The sequence below is a fragment of the Podarcis raffonei genome, chromosome 17 (assembly GCF_027172205.1).
Source record: "Podarcis raffonei isolate rPodRaf1 chromosome 17, rPodRaf1.pri, whole genome shotgun sequence".
Classification (NCBI taxonomy): Eukaryota; Metazoa; Chordata; class Lepidosauria; order Squamata; family Lacertidae; genus Podarcis; species Podarcis raffonei.
The window spans coordinates 4,808,258-4,829,137 of record NC_070618.1 but is presented as its reverse complement, the minus strand read 5'-3'; the positions used below and the strand labels follow the sequence as shown (position 1 = coordinate 4,829,137).

Genomic DNA, 20,880 nt, shown 5'->3' with positions numbered 1-20,880 from the left:
GCCTGCAAGAGGACATTTTTCCTCTGCATACAGATTTGCAGAGGAAAAAATGTCCATTTGCAGCTGCAGTTTGAATCCAAACCAGGTCTGCAAATGGACAAAGCAGGGTTCCCTGTCAGCACCCATCAGCCGATCAGCACTGACAGCAATCCCCTTTGAAGGCACACCGTCACAGCCAATCAGCAAGCCCCTTTGAACTAGCCACTGGAGATTTTAATGATGTCAGATGATTGACAGGTGGGCAGCCCACTCACCTGTCAACGTTGCCTATAGGGAGGTGGAGATGGTCAGGATCCATCTCAGCAGCCAGATCCAGGTCCTCACCACTGAGATGACAACTCAGGGTCCGAATTTGATGGAGAAGAGCTTACAGGATGAGTGTGCTTGATGTGCAATGCATCAGCAACATCTCAGCTTCTCATCAGCCATCACACCATGCCTAAGTCTCTATGCACGTCTGTACCAGCTGTTGATACGTACCTCAAGCTGGTGGTGCTGTCTGTATGGACTCCTATTTCTGAGTTTCATCTCAGGAGAGACGGCACCTCAGTGAAGTGTTACTAGCTTTACTACAAAGCTGCTCAAGGCACAGGAACAATCACCAAAAAGATGATGGCTGCTTTTAAGGTCTTCCTTGAAATAGTAGCGGCACCCACTCTTGAGTAGGAATGCCAGTTCTCCTATTTGTGGTGCAAGCTGAAGCACCTACTCATGCTAATAGACTCACAGCAAAGAGTACTAGTCTGACAATCAGTACAATATGCCCCATGATTTTTTGAAAAGTCTTTTATAATCTGTCACCCATACTGGCTAAAAACTCCATCATATCCCCAGCAGACAGGAAGCCTAACTTTGAAGATACACCCTTTGATATTTGTTTGGAACTTCTTTTTATTTCCCACCATATTTTTTTATTGGTTTCTCGCTCTGTACTAAAAACTCCATTTCCTTTACTGCAGCAGGCTGACAAGGCTGACATATAGCTTTAGTTATTTACACACCTGTGGTCTGATATTGTAGGGCTCAGTTCTCTGGAATAATGACAGCTAAGGTTCTCTTCATGGTAGTGAATGGTGAGATTTCTTCCTTGCATCAGCAGTTATGTCCGTTTTACATTTGATTTGGCATCCAAGTAGGTTTCTTCTCTTTGTGTGCAATAAAATCTTGCATAAACAGTGCTTGGAGCTGCAGCTACTGCTGCAAGGCTTCAGAAACTTGGAAGAATCTCTTTTTGTTTCACCAAATGTTAGGATTTAGCTGGTTTTTATTGCAAAAAAGTATCTCGTATTTAAGCAGGCCTGACCAGCGTCTTCAGACTGAGGGGGCAGATTCCTCCTGGCCCAGTTCCTCTAGGGGTGCCATATCTCTGCCACTGGCCATGGTGTCTTCACCCCTCCCCTCAGTAGCCTGAATAGAGACCACAGATAGCCAGGCTTAAGAAGTTTTCTTGGAAGTCCTTGTGAGATAGTAAGTGGGAGCAAGGACTGGCAAACCATTTGGGTCAGTGGGCACATTTGAAAAAGCGGCATGGGCATCAGTCTCAAAATGGTTCCCTTGGAGGGCATAACACAAAATGGTTGTGTGCTGGTCCCGAGGGTTAACCGTGGTCCGAGTCCAGTCCGAGGTCGAGGGTGCGGTATGGAGGCTATCCGTTAAAGCTGAAGGGGGGTCCAAGGCAGGGAGTCGGGTGAGGTCAGGAACTCCGGCAGAAGAGCAGGACAGGGTGCAGGCAGGAACAGGCTACCAACAATGTTGCTCCCGCAACTTGGGACTGGGGCTGGCTGGCTTTTATCTGCCCCGAGGCATAGGGCAGCCCCGGTCCACAGGTGACTCACCTCTCCTGGCCTGGAGGCGAGCACTCCTCCTGTGAGAAATTAGTTCCCTCCGCCTCTCTGCCCTGAGCCTCTGCAGCTCAGGAGAGGCTGGAGGGTTACTGGACCCAGAGGCAACCTCAGCTTCCCCTGACGGGGCTGAGAGTGGAGCACCTGCAGGCAATGGGTCCTCCATCACCTCAGGAGCCAGAGCAGACTCAGCTGATGCCTGCACCTGAGGATCCAGCACAGGTGAGGACCCTTCAGGCTCAAGCCCCAGCCCCGGCTCAGGCGGTTCTGGAGGCGGGGACTCCTGTGCAGGCTGGGATCCCTCAGGTTCAGCATCCGAGTCCGAATCCCAGGCCATCACAGGCTGCCACATCTAAAAGAGCATAAAAGACACAGAACCACGAAATGGGGTGGACATGATTCCCCTACCACCAACAGCCACTCCATCAATGAAAAAGGCACCTACATTAGCCACTATAACTGTCCCTCATACAGAGAAGTTATTTGCTGTTCAGAATAGGATGGGAGGGTGGGCTTCCTGGCTCCCTCTTACATCTATGGGCTCACCTGCTGCTGGCTCCAGGGAATCATGGGTAAATAAATAGCTCCCCAGTAGGGGATGCCACAAATGAGTAGCAGATAAATTAACGCACCAGCCCTGGAGTGGGGATAGCAGTTTCCCCTCCAGCTGATGTCAATGGAAGAGAAAATATAAAAAAGCAAAACGGAGACGCGCACCTGGAAATAAAAACCGGACTGGAAAAGTTGTGTCTCCTTCCTGGTCAGACCACCCCCTCATCATAGAGGGCAAACCTTAGGAAGTGGAAGTTCATATGCCACTGGATCTTCTCCACCGCTTCCTTAGTAATGCTCGGATAATCTGAAACTAAGTTTAGAGTATGCAAAGGTGTATTAATATCAATGTGTCCCCTGACATTTTAAATAGACAGAGTTTTTGAATCACTCAGCTGAACCTGCACGCAAATGAAAATTTGTGATTTGGCTTGTGAAATTATTCTGACTTTGACCCCTTGCCTGAGAGAAATCATCCGTGATCAGTGGAGAGCGGAGTTGAAACTATGTGCCTAAATTTTGTGTTTATTTCTGTGAGTGTTGAAAGGGTTTTGTCGGGGCAGAGTGTGCTGCATCTGCTGAAAACACATTTGCCGTCACTGTCTTTGGTGTCATGGGCACACCCTGGCCTTGCTTCCCATTGGAGGTGGCAGGCAGAATGATTTTGCCAGGGATGTTGTGATGCTGTGTACGGTGTGATGGAGACTTGTACACAAAACAATGTGAGTTGCTGCAGTCAGTTGAATTGAAGAGTGGGCAAATGAGGCCGTGATCAGTGAGAGCAAAGAAAAATGGTGCTGAGAAGTCAAAACTGGTTGGTGGGGGTCAAAGGCATTCCCAAACAACATCAAAATAATTTGGCAAGATATACATTCCCAGTGATTTGTATGACAGCATTGAATGTTCTACTTGGAACAAGAATGCCAGAAATTGGGAGTTTATTTAGCATAGCCCTCCATCAGCGAAGTCTTTTGGCATGATGAAATACACAGAACAAGTAAAGAGTTAATTTCTTTTTAGCCTTGAAAGGCTGCATATTAGTCCTTTCCTCTCCCTCCCACTCTTAGGGGGCAAGAGAGTGTGTTTCATTTCCTGCTTCAGTGCCTCAGCCTCATGGCTCAGGCTGGATGGCAAATCTATTGACTCATCCCCATTCTACCACCAGGGCAATCCATATGGGTCCTTATGGCAGCATTCTTGGAGCAAAGGGAGCTCCCACGATAATGAAGAAGATAATGAATGAGCTTACGAGAAGGGGAATTGAGCTCTTCACACCTGGTGAACAGCGCACTGCCAAGCAGATGCCTGTGCCTAATGTAAATTAATGGAGCGTCCTTGGTGCTTAATTGTACTGAAGTAATATCACGCCTAATGACCTTAGCGTGGCCTAGTGTTGCTGGGGAGGGAAGCAAAACTCAGGCACAATTCACTCCAAGGAGTTCTCTCTCTTTCAATGCCCTTCCCATGTCTTTATAATTTAAGGCTTAAAAGTATCGTCATAACATTTCTACACCCTTCTCTACAAATGGTAAAAAAAAGGATGGTAAAGTCTAGTCAAAGGTGACTATGGGGTTGCGGTGCTCATCTCACTTTCAGGCTGAGGGAGCCGGCATTTGTCCACAGACAGCTTTCTGGGTCATGTGGCCAGCATGACTAAACATCTTCTGGTGCAATGGAACACCATGACAGAAGCTAGAGCGCAAGGAAACAACGTTTACCTTTCCGCCACAGCAGTACCTATTTATCTACTTGCACTGGTGTGCTTTCGAACTGCTAGGTTGGCAGGAGCTGGGACAGAGCAACAGGAACTCACCCCATCGTGGGGATTTGAACCGCTGACCTGCTGATCGGCAAACCAAAGAGGCTCAGTGGTTTAGACCACAGCGCCACCCACATCTACAAATGGAAACGGGTTGAAATTGCTTCCTGAAGGAAAAGAAACCTGCCCTCCAGTGAACTGCCTGGTTGAGCCACAGACTTAGGGCCAAATGTGATCTGGCATGATTCGCACCATTAGGAATGGTGTGAATCCCATACACTCCAACATTCCATGAGGGAAAAGCAGAAGACCAAGGTGGAAGTGGCAGCTCCTGTTCCTTCTGTTCACTCCCATTCCTTTTTGGTATTCTCTCCCTCCCTCTTGGCCAAAGGGGACAAAGGAGGTGGCAATGACAAGGGGAGCAGTAACAGGTCCAGGGGGCTCTGTTACCAGTAGTGGAGCCCCCTGTTGAAGTGGGTGTCTCAGCAAGTACCTGGTGATGCTAGGACCTTAAGCCATGAGGAGGCACCAGCGATCAACCTTTATGGGTGGTGTGGTTGATGAGAGCAAAATAATGTTATCTGTCCATGAGTTGGACTCTTTGTAACCAAAATAGAAGGGAAGGTGAGTTCTGGTGGCCCGAGGAGATGCTGGAATGGAGTGGAGGCCAAGGGAGAAGAGCAGTGGAAAGGGGAAGGCTATGGCAGAGATCCTTGTTATGAAAGCAGGGAGGAGTCCTATCTATCCCAAGTCAAGGAAAGGAGACAGAAACAAGATCAACTATACTTGAGCTCATCAGTGCAAGGGGTGATATCCCCTCAACCTTTCATCTGTTGCAAAAGCACATCCCCTTGTCAGATGGGTTCCTGCAGGCTTCCAAGTCCCAGTGCTTTCCATGTTGTTGGACTATAACTCCCTACAGCTGAAGCCAGCATAGCCAACGGTCACTGAGGATGTCTTGCCCAAGGGTCTTCAAAAACCTGTGGCCAGCACTGCCTCTGATAAAATAAAATAAAATAAAATAATGATGATGATAAATAAAATAGTTCAATCTCCTCTCTCTGCCAGTATGTAGGTCTACTCCAGAAGTTGCTGTCCATCCATACTTGGAAGTACCCACTGAACTCTGTTGGTTTGACTGCCAGGGAATTAGCTCGAATTATGAAGAATGGTTTTGAAAGTCTAGACCAGTGGTTCCCAACCTTTTTTTGGCCATGCCCCACCTAAGCATCTCTAAAATCCTGACATACACCCCCCCGTGACATATAATTCTTATTATTCAAAAAGAGAACTATTCACGTGGAGGAAGCCTAAAGTGCCATTCACTGTTAATGACTCATTCTCAAATCCCCCCCTTAAAAATCAAATTGCCCCCCTGTGGGGTGCATGCCCCACATTGGGAACCACGGGTCTAGACCCATTGCTGCAAAACAATATTAATCATGCTATACAATGAGCTATAATTGAATTAGCCAAAGGGTGATGCTGGGGTATAAAAAGCAAAATTGCATGAAAAATGTGTATATTAGCAATGGCAGATCCTGGGGTCTCAAATTTCAGCAATGCCCTGTGCAATGCCAAATCCCCCCGCCCACCTCTCACTTTTCATTCTACATAATAATTGTGGCACCCCCTGCGGTGCCCCCGAGGCTCTGCGCCCAGTGCGACCAAACCGGTTGCCCTCCCCCAAATCAGCCTGTGATATCAGAAGAAACTTGCACCGAAATGCAGACAATTAACTTGTGGGGATTTTGAAGAAAATGGTAATGCGGTGCAGAAATGTATGGGGTTGAATTTCTGGCTGGGGAAAGGGGAAATAGAGAGAAACTGAAGCTGACACATTTGCTTATCCCCCTGAGGCAATGGGCTCTTTGCTGGTCTTGGAGCCCTGGCAAATGCCCAGCCTCCCCTCCCCCTCCAGAACCGGCCATGCTGCAGATTCCCTAAGGCGTAATAAAGAACTTTGAAGTGTGTTTGAGAAACGAATAAATATTCATGATGCACGCTGAAAAATGCAAGCTGTAACACAGTCCGTGATTTGGGGGGGGGGTACACAGAGACAGCTGGATCTGTCAGAATTGTCCTCCAAACTGCAGGCGAGGTGAAAGGGATCCACAGGATGGAGACGAGAAGAATGCAGAAAACAAAATGTGCTTAATTATACTTGAGAAGCCAACAATATTATGTACCCAGGCTGCTGAAAGTTGTTGTTCGGAAATGAATAGGCTGATTTTCAAGAGCTTCTGACGGAATCATGGAGATTCGTTCCAAGAAGAGAGGGAGAGGATCACTAGCAGAGCAGTGATCCGCTTCTAAGAAAGGTTGCCAGGATCGAGACCTGCATAGAAGGCATGCTTTCTGACCCGGGAGCCTTGCTCCTTATTAACCCCATTTTAAATGGGGTGTGAGACTGCCATATGTGAGGGCAGGAGGTAGCTATTTGATGGTTTTCTCTGCATATGTTTGGAAGGAATTCAGGTAAATTCATTCAAGAGATACAGCACTCTCAAGTGTCCGGAGTGCTTACCAAACCTTATACAGCGGTACCTCGGGTTAAGAACGTAATTCGTTATGGAGGTCTGTACTTAACCTGAAACTGTTCTTAACCTGAGATACAACTTTAGCTAATGGGGCTTCCCACTGCTGCCACCACGCCGCCGGAGCACGATTTCTGTTCTCATCCTGAAGCAAAGTTCTTAACCCGAGGTAATATTTCTGGGTTAGCAGAGTCTGTAACCTGAAGTGTATGTAACCTGAAGCATATGTAACCCAAGGTACTATTGTATTGCTGCAGCTATTACACTCCACATGGCATGGTGGAGTGCTGCTGTTCACCTGACCTCTGGAGAATAATGTTGCTACTTCTTAGCAGGAGGTAGAGGGGGAGGTGGCAGGGAGGGTGGTGTGGTGCAAACACACCCACAGGAACACCAGATTAGCTCCTCGGGTGTGTTTGCACTGTGCCAACCTCCTCGCTCCCTCATTCCCTCCCCGCTTCTACCTCCTGGTAAGCAGCAGTAATGTGACTGACCACTGCTGCTCAGGTTCTCAGCTTGCATGTATTAGGGCTGTGCATTGGATTTGGCTGAATCCTGGACTGATTCAGGCTAACTTGCACCTTGCTGAAGCAGCTATCAATTGCTACATAGTGGATCTGTTGCTCAAAACTGTCTCTCAGAAAGCCAGACAGTCTCCAAACTGTTGCAGTTATTAATTACAGCACCATATATGGCAAACTCCAGGGTGGGAGGAGAGAAGGAGAGCTGGACTTTGCTTATTGAGAGCTGCAGGGCTCAATCAATCTCCATTTGCAATGCTTGAGGGGAGGGATGCTGAAGTCTTAATGCATAAGTTCTGTCTCTTAGAAAGAGTTTGGTGCCATTTGTTCAGCTTGTGATTTGTTTCCATCACAGTATATATCTGTTTGAATGTTTTCCACCCTTTCCCAATCTTCCGATTCTTTTTTAAACATTTGCTGTGTGTGTCTTAATATCCCTCTCCCCCAGTTTTGGCTCTAGTTTTTAGACAAGGTTTGCTTACAGCTGTGTTCTTTTTAAGGTGTCTTTCTTTATTAGAACTTTGTTGTGAGGGTGGGAGTCCTTTGAGTACAATGTATACAGTCAAGTGTACAAGCAGCACAAATATTGTGTAATATTACAAACATCAGCGCAGTACAGTCTCTCTTTTTTTCAAAACAACAACAACCCTGGAGCTTCCTGTCTATAATTTTGCAGTATTACAATTTTGTAGGGGCTATCATGCCCGCAGATTTGGTAGAAAACAAGAAAGGTATGGTTATTTTGGTTTCCCAATGCAAATCAAACCGATTTCCAAATATTTGTATTTTGTTATCTGGGGCAGACCAGATGATGTTCAGATTGATCTGGTCTGAATCAGGTCCAATCCAGAACTACAGATCAGGCTCAGAAATCAGCCCTTGCATGTGTACACTCCTGCAAAGGAAAGCCATAACGTCAGAGGAAGTCCACAAAATGTAGCTACAGATGAAAGTGCTCCAGATGGTTATACAATACATATCAAATTGCAATCAAAACAGAGCAACTAAGGTGTGGCTTCCCTGCTCCCTTTATCTGGAGTAGTTTATGCCAGCTGATTATCAATGAAAGATTTTTTGTTGGAAGAGCTCCTTTCTCCAAAGTTGATCCCCTCTCCACCCCTTTAAACATCCCCATATGCCAGTGAGCATTTGTGTTCCAGGGCATGTGGCGCTAAAGGTCAGCACTGACATCCAGCTGGCAGTGTCAATTTATTTCAAGTCCCAACAATACCCGTGTGGTTTGCCAAAATCTGTAATCACAGTAGGAAGAACCTTAGCAGGGAACAGGTTAGGGTCATTTGGATGGTGGAAGGAAAGCAAGGAGTACTGGGGAAATGAACCAAAAGAGCAAAACAGAATCATTTCTTATCATAGGAACGTATTAACTGCCTTAAACCGAGTCAGGTCACTGGTCCCTCTTGCTTTGGGCTTTGGTGGGCTTACCCCTTGGCAACACTGTAATGTACTGAGAGCCACACAGCCACTTGGCTGTTGACCCATTGTAGCATTGCCCCTTGGTAATCCTGTGAGCCTTATGCAAGGTCAAGGATGGTGACCACTAGGGCTCCAAGTGAGAATGAGGCTCAGGGGGCCTGATCAGGTAAAGGTAAAGGAGCCCCTGACCATTAGGTCCAGTCATGACCAACTCTGGGGTTGCGGCGCTCATCTCGCTTTATTGGCCAAGGGAGCCAGCATACAGCTTCCGGGTCATGTGGCCAGCATGACTAAGCCCCTTCTGGTGAACCAGAGCAGTGCATGGAAATGCCTTTTACCTTCCCACCGGAGTGGTACCTATTTATCTACTTGCACTTTGCCATGCTTTCGAACTGCTAGGTTGGCAGGAGCTGGACCGAGCAACGGGAGCTCACCCCATCGCAGGGATTCAAACCACCGACCTTCTGATCGGCAAGTCCTAGCCTCTGTGGTTTAACCCACAGCGCCACCTGCGTCCCAAGGGCCTGGTCAGAGAGTTGGGGAAAGGCAGGGCATGCTGGGCCTTATTTGGTTATTTTCGGAACAGCTCAATAAGCACTTTACCAGCGTTGCTTTCCCAACGACAGAGTTGCTTGCTGCTTACCAGGAAGGAGAAGAGGGTAGGAGAGGCTATGGGGAGGACGGCACCAAGAGGAGTGCCAGAACAGCTCCACTGGTGAGTTTGCGCCCCTCTGTGACTCAGCAGCTCAAAATGTGAACCAATCTCCACCCACCTCAACTGCTCTGACTGAAACAAGGGAGGGATTAAAAAGAACAGAAAAAGAAAATTGTAGGAAAATGTTTAAGTAGCAAGGAGTTTCTTGGAAGCCCAGTTAGATGGACAGGGTGCCGATAAAATGATGGTGATGATGATGAATCACAGAGGGATGCAAACTTGCCAGTGGAGCTATTCTGGCACTCCTCTTGGTTGTTAATAATAATAATAATAATAATAATAATAATAATAATAATAATGGTATACCACCCTTTTTCTGCAGATCTCAGGGTGGTTCACAATGTAAAATGACATATAAAGAATGCAAAATACATAATAAAAATAAAAACAGAAACAAACCAATAAGCCCCTTGCCACAATGCATTTAAAAGGGCATCAAATGTCAAGCAGCCAAAGGCCTGGTTGAAGAGGAATGTCTTCTTCTGGCGCCTAAACTATTATGAAGTATTATGAAGGCACCAGCCGAACCTCCCTGGGGAGAGCATTCTACAAATGGGGAGCCACAGCAGAAAAGGCCCATTCTCATGTTGCCACCATCCAGAGCTCTAGTGGAGGAGGAACACAAAGAAGGGTCTCAGAGGACCTGGAATCATGTTGAGTGTACCTTGCTCCCCGGTGGAGTTTATGAAAAGGTGGAGTTGCGTTATTGACACTTGGCTGGTCACATTAATGCGGGAGGGAGTTTCACCAGACCGGCTGTCAAAAGAGCACCTGCAACTTACAATAGTCAGTCCAGAGGAAACACTGAAGAGTTTGTCCCAGGATAATCCTTTGATCCCTTTGTAAATCCCATGTAATTTTCTTTTTTTTCTTCTCGAAGCTGCTCCTTCTCGTTAAGTGTTTTGCTAGCTTTTGCGGAGAGTTTGTCTCTACCAGTTATCCCGCGAATCATGTATATTGAATTTCATCTTGATTCCAGCACGTGGCTTAATTAGAATGCAAAAGTGAAAAGAAAGGTGTGGATCATTCAGACAAAGCAATTACTTTTGGATCAGATGGATGAGTTCTTTTGCAGGAGATAATCTGACACCCTCTGTGCCCTTTCGCTCGTGAAGTGCCTTCTTAATTCAGCATAATTGAAATGGCTTGGAGTGGCCAAAAACAGGTCGTTTCCCAAGCTATAGATTTTTACGTAAGTCTGAGCTGAAGGGATCTGGATTGCTAACTGATTTCATTTTTTAAATGCTAGACTGTTTATTTCTAGGGAGTCCTTTTAAAAGACATGCCAACATTTTATTATGCAACAGCTACATAGAATCATTGAATCATAAATTGTAGAGTTGGAAGGGAACCTGGGGGTAATCTAGTCCAACCCCTTGCACTGCAGGAATTTCAACTAAAGCATCCAGATGACCATTTAACCTCTTCTTAAAAACCTTCCAAGTGAGTCTGTTCCACTATGGAACAGCTCTTACTGTCAAAAAGTTCTTCCTGATGTTTAGTAGGAATCTCCTTTCTTGTAACTTGAACCCACTGGTTTGGGTCCTACCCTCTGGAGCAGTAAAGAACAAGCTTGCTCCATCTTCCTTGTGACAGTCCTTGAGATATTTGAAGATGGCTTTCAAATCTCCTCTCAGTCTCTTTTCCAGGCTAAACATACCCTACAGGATTTCCCTTTTTATATAATGATGAAAGTACAGAAGCTGTTACATAAGAACACAGGAAGCTGCAAAGTCAGACCGTTGGTCCATCTACAGTCGAACTGTCTGCACTAGCTCTCCAAGGTTTCAAACAGGGAGTCTTTCCCAACCCTAGCTGTGGGCTCAAACGGGACTGGAAATTCTCAACTGCTCATAGCCAAAGTTAAAATCTAGTATAATTGTCAAACTTTGATTATATCACCCAATGCTGTCATACAACAACAACAACAACAACAACAACAACAACAACAACAACAACAACAACAACAACAACAGCAACAACTTATTTATTCCCCACCCATCTGGCTGGGTTTCCCCAGCCACTCTGGGCGGCTCCCAACAGAATATTAAAAATACGATAAAATATCAAACATTAAAAACATCCCTAAGCAGGGCTGCCTTCAGATGTCTTCTAAAAGTCACATAGCTGTTTATTTCCTTGACATCTGACGGGAGGGCGTTTCGCAGGGCGGGCGCCACTACTGAGAAGGCCCTCTTCTTGGTTCCCTGTAACCTCACTTCTCACAGTGAGGGAACCCCCAGAAGGCCCTCAGAGCTGGACCTCAGTGTCCAGGCTGAATGATCGGGGCTGAGATGCTCCTTCAGGTACACAGGTCTGAGGCCGTTTAGGGCTTTAAAGGTCAGCACCAACACTTTGAATTGTGCTCAGAAACGTACTGGGAGCCAATGTCAGTCTTTCAGGACTGGTGTTATGTGGTCTTGGCAGCCACTCCCAGCCACCAGTCTAGCTGCCACATTCTGGATTAGTTGTAGTTTCTGGGTCACCTTCAAAGGTAGCCCCACATAGAGCGTGTTGCAGTAGTCCAAGCAGGAGATAACTAGAGCATTCGCCACTCTGGCGAGACAGTCTGCGGGTAGGTAGGGTCTCAGCCTGCGTACCAGATGGAGCTGGTAGACACCAAAACTACAGAATAGCAGTCTTTGCCAACCTAGTGTCCTCCAGATGTTTTGGAACACAGCTCTCATCAGCTCCACCCAGCACAGGGCTTGTAGGAATCATAGTTCAACACATCTGGAGGGGACCAGGTTGGTGAAGCTTAAATTTTAGAGTTTGAAGGTATCTTGGGCATATCCAACCCAATTCCCTATGCCATGCGGAACCCATGCTTTAGGATACACCTACAGCATCCCTGACAGGTGACGGACAAGTTGGTGTTAAGTATCTCCAGTGAAGAAAAAGCTCCCTGCCTCCCCAAGGCTGCCCGTTCTACATCAAGCTGCTCTTCCTGTCGGAACAGCTCTCCTAAAATGTAGCTTATTTCTTGCCATAGTCCTTCCCTCTGAAGTGACAGAGGGCAAGTCTGCTCCACCTTCTTCATGGTCAGCCCTTCAGACATTCATCTACCCAAGGCAACTTGGAGAGTGTGTGATGAATAATTCTCCCCCAGAGCAGCCACAGAGAAGCATTCCATATGGTTGAAAATCCACTCAGTAAATTACCAGTTGGGTTGGGACATATTTCCCCCCCCCCCAGTCTTCTGTATTCAACTTTTGTGCAACCGAGCAGGGGATTAAGAGGGATTTGTTTCTTTATATAATGTTCCTTGATTTTTAGGGGTCATGCCTCTTTCCTCAGCTTTGTCATTCAAGGCTGGCCTGACATTTTAAAGAGGCTGTTTGATTTAAAGGCTCAGCAATATTGACCACCAACAGGCCATGGCAGAGATGAGATCTTTGCAAGAAGCAAATATTAACATTCGGTACGGCATCCTCTCCTGCTTTAATTCCTGGTGTTAGCTGTGAGAGTGACAAAATTGTGTTTTTTTCCTTCCATCCTTCCCTCCCTCCCTTTCTCTACTTCCCTACAATCCTCACCCCTATTCCCTAATGCAGTACGGAATAAAGAAGAAGGAAGAAAGGGAAGCAGAAGCCCAGGCTGCTCTGGAAGCCAATGCCGAAGGGAGTCTGACACGTCCAAAGAAGGCCATCCCCCCTGGCTGTGGCGACGAGGACGAGGAAGAAGAGGAGAGCATTCTAGACACCGTTATCAAATACCTGCCTGGTCCCCTCCAGGACATGTTCAAGAAGTAAATGGCTACAGACTGCCAGTCTGTCCGTGGACAGTAAAGGAAATGGATTTCCCATTGGCCAAATGGGGAATTTATACTTGCCACACATCACGCAACCTCTCCCCACCCACAGCTCCAGCCCCTTGCCATTTACTCAAGCCCCACCCCGACCCACACCCTCCTCCCTCTCCCATCCATCCCTTAATTTGTACATATTCACATCTAGTCGATGCCTCCAAGTGGATGTAAAGATGAATGAGCTGCAGTCTACACAACTTTTTATTATTATAAAGCCATAGTTCTGCGTATGTTAAACAGAGGCAGGTGTACATTAAGCAGAGGAAAGGGACTACGGCATGCTCGTTTTTGTCTCCCAGCAAGAGGGAGGGTTCACCCACAGTGAATGATACGTGGCGTGCACACACACACACACACACACACACACACACACACACACCTCATTTACTGAATTTGTAACTAACAGAGAATCAAGGCACCCATTAGGATGCCTTTTTATAGGTCCAAGTTGAAAGTACTCACTGTTTTTGGATAGTATAAAAAAAGAACCACCTTCCTCTTTTGGGTGATGGGGGCGGGGCAATGCCTGTGAAATTCTTCTCCTGTCCAGTAACATTGCCCACCCTCCTTCTCTCTTCCAACTGACTTGGTTTGCCCTCAGCGACGTCACCCCATAGACAAAACCGATCCGCTGCATAATGTAGTAATATTGCCATGTTCCCTGTGAGATGCTTGATTGGCTGGGATCACTTACATGATTAATCTAAGCAACATTCCTCTCTTAGATTTGTCCTCAGCGATGCCACCAAAATGCCAAGTGTGATTGGCTACATAGCAATAGGGCATTGTCCCAGTGACCAGCCTGACTAACCCCAGAAGGCAATAGAGGCAGGTGGAAGTGGCAGATAAGCAGAGCAGCTAAGGGAACAATGGCCAGTGTCAAAACAAATGAGGGCCGTGAATATATTCACAACCGCTGCTTTGGAACAAATATTTCAGCCTCCAAAAATCACTACTTTTGGCCCCAAAATGGAAATGGGAGGATATTCGGCAAAGCCCTGCCCTTGTAGGGTGTCTCCAGCCCAGCTGAAATGGAAACACATGTTTGTTTTCTGCTATTCCCATTATTCCTCATCACTGATAAGAGATAATGTTGAAACTGGACCATTCACTGCCCATAATTCCAGCCCAGATGTCAGTGGAAGAGCTGCGTTCAACTGCACTTTATAAGAAAGCAACTATGTGCCTCAGAATCTTCTAGGCAAGGGTCTTGTAGCCTTGAAAACAGCCATAATAGGAAGCTAGCGAGGAAGTTTCTTGACAGCACAATCCTATGTATGCCTGTCAGAAGTAAATCACAATATCAGAGAATTGTGGAGTTGGAAGTGACCTCGAGGGTCATCTAATCCAACTCCCCTGCAATGCAGAAATCACAACTAAAGCAACCATAGCAGGTGGCCGTCCAACCTCTGCTTAAAAATCTCCAATGAAGGCACTTTTAGTATGGTGAAACTTACTCCTCCCAGGTAAGTGAATATAGAACTGCAGTTTGGGCTTGCAATGTGCTGCCTTCCCTTTCTAGCTTAACAAAAGTCGGCCAGTACATTTCCTCTAATCTATAAAGTCTCCAGCTTGTTTGGAGACACTTGGATCATCTGCACTATCCAGTCAACTCACGTTGAAGTTCTCAAGTTGTTTTTCATGGCCAGACGGGGAGGGCTAAAGGAACCATGCTTCCTTGGAGATACAGGGGGTCCCTTCACTGAATTTCCAAGGTCTTAAAAAACAAAAGCGCACCTCTAATGCTTTACTTAACAGAGAGACTGGGAGCAGGAGAAGTGCACACTACAATATTCCACCCTGTTGTTCATTTCGAAGCGAACCTGTTCCAAATCACTTAAACAATTATTAAAATGTAGATATGAGGCTTCTCTGCTTTGTATTGGCTTGTGATAGGCATCCTTCTTCATACCCCCTTCAGAAATAAATGGGTATGAGCCTTTGTCCAATGACAATGGCCAATTTTTCACCTGTGAAACTGAAGTTGGAAAACACTGAAGCTTATCCCAGGTCAGAGAAGGACCATAGTTCACTGGCGTAGCAATACTGTGGAGGTAAGAAATTCCAGGGGGATGGGGGAGGCGTGTTTGTGTTTGAGATATGGGATAGCTGTTGCTTAGTAAAGAAGGCGATATGGAGCTAGATGAGCCAAAAGTGTTAAGCAGGTGCAGCAAGATTCTCTCTTGGTGCTTTTGCTTTCTAGATACTGTTGGCTTTCTAGATACTTCAGGAGATCAGCTTCTGCACTCCGGCATTTATTCTGTCCCAGGGCCAGAACTGAGGTTACCTTGCTAGTGTGGTGGAACTCAGTGTTCATTGTTTTCTGTGTGTAACATTCCCAGGTCTGATCCTGGAATCGGAGCTGATTCACATGGTTAGCAAGACCATGTGAAAAGCCTGTTTGTCGCTGGTCTGTCTATACCACTACTGGTAGCCAGGGAAGTGGGAGACTGATAGGGGGCTTCAACTTGTGCATCAAGGCTTCTGGCCTCTCCTCCCCGTGTGTACTTTCTGTACCCCCTAAATTGTCTGGGATGGTGTAAGGAGAACCCCCAGAATGACACACAGTGGGAAGAGGATCATTTGATTTTGCAAGCTGATACGTTTCTGCAGATGGAATTTTGTGACTGAATTGAATTCCAACCTGAATGGTTGAATAGAAATCTTCTGGCATTACGGCCCATCAGAATAATGGGTGTCACCCTCACTGGCCCCACCCTCACTCTCACATTTCCAAAGGGCTGCTTCTACATGCAATGAGGCTGAAGGTCTGGAGCAGGGGTCCAGCTGTGCACATATCGGTTCCCCCCATGATTTAGAATCACACAGGGAGTCCAGTGCTCATGGGTGAGGATGGAGCAACAGGGGTTGAGCCAGCAAATGACTTTAAATATTCGAATTCCCCACCTGCATTCCAATCTAACAACAGATATATCATGTGAGCCTGCAAATTGTGAAGCTCAGTCCTATTATTGAAAGTTTCCCAAGGAAGTGTTCTTGTAGTCTGAATGGCCAAATCTGCATTGGCCCCAGAATAAAAGCTCAGTTGGAAATCAGCCAAGCACTGAGTCAGTTTCGCCAGACAGTGGCAAGACCAGCTGATGAAATGAGCAGTCATATTGAATGTGTGTGTGTTTTTAAAATAAGGTTTATTAGCACCCAGCATCCTAAGGTGTGAGGTGGCAGGTGTGGGGTGTTGTTCATTGCTTTGCTGTGTTCTAGTTTGGCATATTGGCCATACCTGTTGTACAAAGACAGATTAATTTCCAAAATGTTGACTATCGTTATATATCCATAATGCCAGAAAAGCAATTTTAAGGATATGCTATATCCAGGCAGAACAACTCCATTCTGAAGCCCCATCTAGATCAATGTTTAAAAATCTGACTTAGAGCACATTGCTTAATCCAGTTTAGAATTTTGTTATTTTTTGAAAACAACAATAACCTTACCTTCATATTTCCACAGATAATACTAGGTAGGTTTTCCCTTCAACCCCAGCAGCTTGGGGGTAAGGTCACAATTTTTGCATTTATAAAACATATGCCCCATCTAAGGTTCAAAGAGAGGTGGTTTATGACATACTGAAACCCTTACAAAACAAACTTACACTTTAATTATTTTTAATTCTTTTTTTAAAAAAACCAAAACCCTACACGTATAGAGAATAAGAGAAGAATCAACAGCAGATAAAAATACAATACATCTAACATTCCTGGTCTTCACAGGGCCACAAACGCCCTCTGAAAGCGTTTGCTTCTCTGCCATCTTCTTAAAGCAATAAGGGAGCAGGTTGAATGTGGCTTCCGGGTCAGGAGTTCCAAACTGAGAACACTGTTTCTGGTGGCCAGCATTTCCGGTCAAAAGGAAAGCCCCACCAGATAACCTTATGAGAGGAAAGTGGGCTTGTCATGAATCCTGAGGTAAACTTTTCATTTTCAGTGAACTGGTAGTGTTACGAGATTTAGGGTGTCTGCATTCCCTCACTGTGTTGTCTTACTCATCCCTCCATGCCAGCAAAAGGCTGCTGAGATGTCCTACCACTTTCTTTCCCAAATGCCAGGTCTCAAGTTGAGGCCGCAGGTTTCTGAAACCTCATCTATAGCATGAATATGAGCTTTTTGTTGGCATGTACCAATGTCACTGATCTGGTTTCCTCCAAAGAATCTTTGGAAATGAAATCTGGTAAAGGTGATGAACATTCCCTGATAGTGCTTCCGCCGCTTCCGCTAACCCTGCTCACAGAACTGAGATTCCCAGGGTTCTCTGGGGGAAAGTGATTCCTGTTATACCTATTAGAATCTGTAAATGTGGGGTGTGCTCTTAGTCAAACTCTCATAGTGACTGAGCCTTTGGCTGTTTGGGCAAAGGAATCTTTATTCTTTCACCAACCATGAACCAGTGTATTGTCTATCTACAACCACTTAGGCAACGTTTCCCCTATTAAGGACCAGTTCACACAAAATCTGCCCTTGCTGAATGGTGAGTTCACTCGGTATGCCTCCCAGCTGGTTCTGTCCATAGCAATGCTTTTGTCTGGCTGATCCAAGAAATACCAATCTCTTTTCAGTCCACAGTGTCCCACTTTGCAGAAGAGCAGTTGGGCAACTGATTTACCCTACGGCCAGCTCTGCAGCTTCCATTCTGCATGCTGGCCATATGCACCTGCTTGACTGTGGCAAAAAAAAAAAAAAAGGAGATTAAGGCTGCAATACTAACAATATATAATCAAAAGTAAACCCCATGCGATGCAGTTTGCTACTCCAGGTTTAGTGGGGTTCAAACTGCAGCTATAAACATGAAGAAACAGAAATAGTTCTATTTGAGGTGTACTCCTGATTCTGGCCCATTAACAGAGACATATATTTAAATACTTTATTTTTCTAGGAATAGAGGTAGACATGCTATTCTGCCAGTGTATCACTCAGAAAAGCAGAGCGAGTGAATTTCTCTCAAACGATGTTTCACTGGAATCGTAGAGTAGTATTTTTTTCCTGGCTTGTTCCATTTCAGGCAGCAGGTAGCTTCTCAAAGTTATGAATGTTCTCTAACGTTAGGGGAAAGCCCTTGCACACCCAAACCTAGCACTCCAGGCAGAAAGGTTCTAGCCAGACAATCTTCTTGATGTGCTGCTTTTCAGCATGCAAGGATTTTATTTTTTCATTTTTTCAGAAGGGAGAGTATTCAGAAATGAGATTCTCCCATCACCTGTTGAAATATGAACTGGTACATTCCAAGAAGAACTCTTGCCACCTGGTTTGGCTGACCAGATCGGCCCTGAATCAATGGCCTGGAGCAGTGCTCTACAACTTTAAGGTCCCTGGCCTCCAAAGTGCCTAAACTGCTGTCAACACAGTCACAATGGGCACTTCCCTTCCCTGAAATGAAATGTCGGCACAACCCCTTAGTTCTTTGCTTCTGGTATCTATGGAGTTGAGGACCACTAATAAAACACTAACACCTAGCACTCGGGAACTTGATGGGCACAAGCCAACACCAAAGAGAAGTGTGATTCTTTGCTTGGGTTCTGAATATCTCTTTCTCCTTCCACAGCATTTTTTTTATTATTATTTTAAAAAAAGAATTAAATCACAATATGTTCAATCTCAGGTATATGGGTTTCTTTTTTCCTTAAGAAAAAAATAGTTTGTATTGATATGGAAAGCTTGGGCAGTTCCCCATTTCTGCATTTTGTTCACCTCCCTCTCCCAAAGCCTTTCTGTTTCATTTTTAAACAATCAATAAATTGAAGCAGCATTAATCAAAAGGCCTTCGCTTCCAGGGGAAGCCAGGTGATTACGAGTGAGTTTGGCATTGAGCTTCATGCATATATCTTTAGAGAAAGCCATATGAAATCAGACTGCAATATTCATTACGAATGCTATTCTGTGTTTTAAACGAACCAACGAACAAACTTGCATTGTGTGCTAAATCCCTTCGGCATTTCTCTGTCTATGTTTCCGGTACAATATGTTAGCTTAGTTTCCATCTGCCCAGTCCTTCAACATACCAGTGATGTTCAGTACATCAATCGAACAGGCTCTTAGAACCAATTGTTGTTAGGAATTCCATTGTTGTGATCTGAATGTAACGTCCTATGTATCTCTCTGAACCCGTTTACCTGTATCCGTTTTATTCTGTGTTAACCAAGATTCCGGTTCTATGTGCTCAGTCAGCAACATCTTTCAGTAAATGTCTTTTTAAACAATGCTTGTTTTCACACTCGCGTAATACTAATACTAATAATAAAAAAGCGCAGAACACTAACTAGATGGGCATTTTCTAATAAGTGAAACGAAACGAAACAAACAAAATGCTCTTTTTTTCCTCTTCGGAATGCATGCAGCACCTTCGGAAGCAGCCAGAAGGTGACTTCAAGTAGAGACTTTGTGAATGTAAATTCTGTTTGTAATCTGCCTGCTACCTTTTCCTGCATGATGTGGGTTCAATGGTACAATGTTCTTTTCAAATGGAATCACAGCCAATAAACAACAACAACAAACAAACAAACAAATGGTAATAATAAAAGTGATTTCATCCCTCTCTCCCCCCCCCCCCCCCGCTTACCTGTGGAATTCCTATTAGGAACTAAGAATATAGGACTCGCCAAAACATCCCATGATTCAAAATTTGGGTTTCCAACCAATGGTACACTTTATAGAAAACTGCAGCCGATCCCAGCTCTCTGGTGAATGTATTTGTACAATGCCTCTGTATGCAAACAGCCATGGTATTATTTTTATTAATCAATTAATCACCTTCCACATATATGTCTCAAGGTGATGTGCGTGGTATAATAGAAACAAGTATTTTTAAAAAGAAGTTTAAACAGGACAGAAAATAACAGCAAATGAATAGCGAAACAATAAATGGAAAATGCCCCGTGGCAGAGACCTATTTATCCAGTTGGCAAAGCTTGTCAGAACAAAAAATGTCTTCAGCTATTTCTGGAAAGGGGTGCTGTTGTAGAATCATAGATTTATAGAGTTGGAAGAGAAAACAAGGGTCATCTAGTTCAACATTCTGCAATGTAGGAATCTCCCATCCAATGTGGGGCTCAAATCCGCAACCCTGAGATTTAGAGTCTCATGCTCTACCTACAGAACAGGAACAAATATGTCTTGGTTTCATTCATATGTTGCATTTTTAGTAAAAGGTAAAGGGACCCCTGGCCGACTCTGGAGTTGTGCACTCATCTCACTCTATAGGCCGAGGGAGCCGGCGTACAGCTTCCAAGTCATGTGGCCAGCATGACTAAGCCGCTTCTGGCGAACCAGGGTACCTATTTATCTCCTTGCACTTTGACGTGCTTTCGAACTGCTAGGTTGGCAGGAGCAGGGACCGAGCAACGGGAACTCACCCCGTCGCGGGGATTCGAACCGCCGACCTTCTGATCGGCAAGTCCTAGGCTCTGTGGTTGCATTTTTACCTGTACCCTAACATCGCTGTCTAGCTGTAGAGAAGTTAAAGCTGGGAAATATTAACAACATATCCCGCTGCATCCAAATATGGGCAGAGGTGTGCATTCAAATGTGCAACCTATTAAAAGCAATGAAATGAAGCAGCAGTCGGTGAGAGGGGTGGCTGTGTACACCTGGCCTCTTGGCAGCGGCATCACTGCTGCTTACCAGGAGGGAGAGTAGATGGCGCATGGCGGTGAGAGGTCAGCGCTGTGCGGGCACATTGGGACAGTGTCAGGGGCTGGTCTGGATC

General features: G+C 45.5%; 1 protein-coding gene across 2 annotated transcripts in view; it reads left to right on the top strand.

Annotated features, from left to right (window-relative positions):
- The window catches only part of CPLX1 (complexin 1), a 135,146-nt gene extending 120,941 nt beyond the window's left edge, over positions 1–14,205 (top strand). For both annotated transcript variants that reach the window (XM_053371286.1, XM_053371287.1), the window contains exon 4: positions 12,914–14,205. In XM_053371286.1, coding sequence (XP_053227261.1) covers positions 12,914–13,111 — 198 coding nt within the window. In that variant the 3' untranslated portion in view covers positions 13,112–14,205. The remainder of the gene's footprint in view (positions 1–12,913) is intronic.
- Positions 14,206–20,880: the final 6,675 nt, after the last annotated feature.